This window comes from Otolemur garnettii, unplaced genomic scaffold (genome assembly GCF_000181295.1).
Source record: "Otolemur garnettii isolate 467f Iridium unplaced genomic scaffold, OtoGar3 scaffold00048, whole genome shotgun sequence".
Classification (NCBI taxonomy): domain Eukaryota; kingdom Metazoa; phylum Chordata; class Mammalia; order Primates; family Galagidae; genus Otolemur; species Otolemur garnettii.
Window position 1 is genome coordinate 7923982 of NW_003852443.1, and position 4029 is coordinate 7928010.

At 42.4% G+C, this 4029-nt stretch overlaps 1 protein-coding gene across 1 annotated transcript in view; it reads right to left on the reverse strand.

Annotated features, from left to right (window-relative positions):
* PLEKHA3 (pleckstrin homology domain containing A3) overlaps positions 1-4029 on the reverse strand; it is a 28521-nt gene that overhangs the window by 8077 nt on the left and 16415 nt on the right. Inside the window, exons 4-5 of the mRNA XM_023514157.1 lie at positions 3428-3564; positions 492-656 (exon numbers count right to left, since the gene is read on the reverse strand). Of these exons, the coding sequence (XP_023369925.1) occupies positions 492-656; positions 3428-3564 (302 nt within the window). The remainder of the gene's footprint in view (positions 1-491; positions 657-3427; positions 3565-4029) is intronic.

Sequence of the window (4029 nt, forward strand, 5' to 3'; positions counted from 1 at the left end):
TTGTTGTTTGGTGGGCCCGGGCTGAGGATTCGAACCCGCCACCTTAGGTGTATGTGGCTGGCGCCTTAGCCGCTTGAGCCACAGGCGCCGAGCCTCAAATTCTTTACAATTCCTTTTATTATATGCTTAATTGTATCCCATTGTGGGTAAAACAATATCCCATTATGAAGTTTTTACCAAGTAGAATAGAGCTCCACATCCTTTTCTGTGTCCCAGTGCACATGGTATATGATAATTTCTTGGGCTCTGGAGTAAATGGAAGAAGCAGCTGGAGGGCAGCCTGTGCACAGCCCTTCCACAGAGGAGAGGATCAGGATACCCACACGGGTGCTGAGGGTCCACTGAAACGTTCCAATACAGAATAGTAGAAACAAAAAGATTCAACCTGTTGACCACTTCCTTTCTACTGCCTATTTTCACCCTTAAAAATAAAAACAAAACAAAAACCCTACATGCAATATCACTTTTAAAAAAAAAACAAAAAAACTAACCATTTGAACAGGAGAAGGTGACACAGGAGAAACTAAGGGATCCGGATGGGGCAGTTGAAACATCTCAGGTTTAAACTTGGCATTTGCTATCTTCACACATTCCTCAAGTGTTGTGATGAATGTATTACATGTGGCACTAAGCAGAGAAGAGGCTTCATTCATATTCTGAAAAATGACACAAAGACATTAACAGACTCACACACAACTCCACAGAACCATACACAACCTTATAAGGGAGAAATGAAACATTATCTCCTATGGATACATTAGTAGGTTATAAATTTATTTAAAATATACTACCTAAAAGCAAGCAGGTGAGAAGGGGCAGGCAGGGAGGGTTTAATTTATACCTAATGGGTACAATGAACATGATGTGGATGATGGGCATACTGATAACACTGACTCAAACTGTACGAAAGGAATTCATGTAACCAAAACATCTGTACTCCAAAATATTCTGAAATTAAAATAAATAAATAAAATAAAATATACTGCCTTAGAAAATTAAATCAGGCTCGGCGCCTGTGGCTCAAGTGGCTAAGGTGCCAGCCACATACAACTAAGGTGGCAGGTTCAAATCCAGCCCAGGCCTGCCAAACAATAATGATGGCTGCAACCAAAAATAAATAGCCAGGCGTTGTGGCGGGCGCCTGTGGTCCCAGCAACTTGGGAGGCTGAGGCAGGAAACTCGCTTGAGCCCAGGAGTTGGAGGTTGCTGTGAGCAGTGATGCCACAGCACTCTACCCAGGGGGACAGCCTGAGGCTCTCTCTCAAAAAAAAATAAGAAAATTAAATCAATGCAAGGAAAAAAACTGTCTCTTGGGTAAACAATGTAGGAAATGAGATTCCAAGAAAAACTTAAGTTTTGCATTTAACTCAAATATCATGTTGAAAAGCCATGTATAAAAATTTATCTTGGAGAAACCTAACGTAAATGGTAATTTTTTAACTATCTATAAGAATTCCAAAAGTAGACCAGGTGTCAGGGTTTGTGCCTGTAATCCCAGCACAACAGGAGACTAAAGCAGGAGGATCACTTGAGCCCAGGAATTCAAGACCAGCCTGAGCTATAACATAGCAAAACTCTGTCTCTACAAAACATTTAAAAATTAGCCAGGTGTTGGTTAGGCACAGTGGCTCACACCTGTAATCCCAGCACTTTGGGAGGCCAAGGTGGGTGGACTGCCTGAGCTCACAAATTTGACACCAGCCTGAGCTAGAGCAAGACCCCATTTCTAAAAATAGCCAGGCATTGTGGCAGGCGCCTATAGTCCCAGCTACTGAGGAGGCTGAGGCAAGAGAATCACTTGAGTATAGGAGTTAGAGGTTGCTGTGAGCTGCGACACCAGAGCACTCTACAGGGGGTGACAGAAGTGAGACTGTCTCAAAAAAAATAAAAAATTAGCCAGGTGTGAAAGAGGCTAAGGTAGAAGGATCACCTGAGCCTAGGCTTCCAAGATATAGTGAGCTTTGATAACATCACTGCAATCTAGCCTGGTCAACAGAGTGAGACACTATTGCTAAAAAAAAATAAATAAACAATAAAAATTATTTCATCTAGCTCAAAGCTGCCTCAAACTCCTGGGTTCAAGTGATCCTCCTGCCTCAGCCTCCTGAGTAGCTGAGACTAAAGGTGCCCAGCACAATGCCTGACTAATTTTTCTGTATTTAGTAGAGAAAGGGTCTCGCTCTTGCTCAGGCTGGTTTCAAACTCCTGACTCAAGCGATCCTCCCCCCCTCAGCCTGCCAGATAGGTAAAATTATGGACACAAGTCATGACACCAGGTCAAAATAAGAATTCTGAAGATGATCACAGCAGTGGAATGCCCTAAAAGTTGCTTAAAGGCCCTAAAACTCATGTCTACCCTATAGCCATTCTCCCCTCTATTAGTGGAATCAAAACCTCAATTTTGTTTAGGGCAACAAAATGTCCTGCCCCTGTGAATGAACCTAGACTGGTCTAAGTCAGTCATGGCTATTCCAAGATCCTCTGTCAAATATTCATTCTTCCTAGTTTCCTTTAAGCCAGACTAAAAGATGATGAGAAGTTTGCTGGAAAGGTTTCTGGGATTTTTGTTTTCTAATTTAAAACCAAGGACAAGTTGAGACGGTCTCTCTCCACCCTGGCCACTACACTACCTCCTGCCTCTTTGTGACCTTGGCAGTTACTCTGAAGCACAGGGCATTAGGAGAAAAGTCCAACACACCAAGGATGGCCATGTGAAAGGAGGGAACTGTCTGTCACTCAGCTGCCGTGGCAAACATGAGCGAGGGCTTGTGGTCAACAGTGAAACGCCCTGAGTGTTTGAAATAACTGAAACCCAAATTGGACTCAGCTTATCTCACACAAGATTTCTCCCCAACAGGAAAAGGCCACAGGAAAGCAGGGAAGATTTTTTTGTCCCACTTCTACAAAATGAGGCAAAGACGATAGGGAACCATGTTGGCCTTTCACCCAGAGAGCCGTAGGGCTCACTGGTGCTACTTTGCCAGAAAGGGTAAACCCATTTCACACCTTGATCCTACTAATCTGAATTTTGATTCCTCCACCACTGTTCTTCAGTAATAAATTTTTAATTACTTCATAAATAGAAATTATCAACTCTCAATAGTTGAAGCTGAGGCCTTATTACCAAAAGAAAAAGCAGTTATCTAGTGAATTCAGCAGTCAGCTTGAATGCAGTCAACAAAGCCTGGAATACTTCTCCACTCCAAATTATCAGAGTGGCTGCAAAGACAGCCACTGATCCTGGGGAACTATGCTGCTTCATGCTTTACTCTGGCTACAGGTTAAAGTAGGCAGATCATCTATAGTAGGCGAAGCCCAGAACAGGTGAAAAGGCTTCTCTGCCATCTTATGGGATGATTGAAGACCCTCACCCACACCTCCAGTGCACTACAAAGCAAACCAGTCATGAAGGGATCATCTTTTATACCTCTATGCTGGGAGAGGAATGATTCTCATCATGGTGAACAAATTCCTGGATCGTGTGAACTTGTTGCATTAGGAGGTCACAGTAGAGGCGAAGTTCAGACATTTTGGTTTTCAGAGACTCACTGGTTTCATTTATTTCTGAAAGAAACATATATAAACATCCAATTGGATCATTTTCATATTCTTTGGGTAGTATAACAAAATATAATCATTTAAAAAGTAAGGCAATAAATATAAAGAGATGTGAGACCTCAGAAATTCGATCACAAGAGCCCTAAGAAACATTTCTCTTTAGATAAATGGGGGGGAAAATGGCAGCCATACATGTACCATGAAATTCGGGCAATTTCTAGAGACAAGCTGACGAGCATTCAGTGTTTTATATAGTATATTTCCATTTCATTACTCATCTTCAATTTGACAAGTGCTGATATTTCTTTCATGAATTGGCTTCATTTTTGTCCTTCATACATTTTTTTTCCAGCTCTGATATTGGCTTTCCTCTTAACAATATACAAACTGGGCTCGGCGCCTATAGCTCAACCGGCTAAGGCGCCAGCCACGTACACCTAAGGTGGCGGGTTCGAATCCCCAGCCCAGACC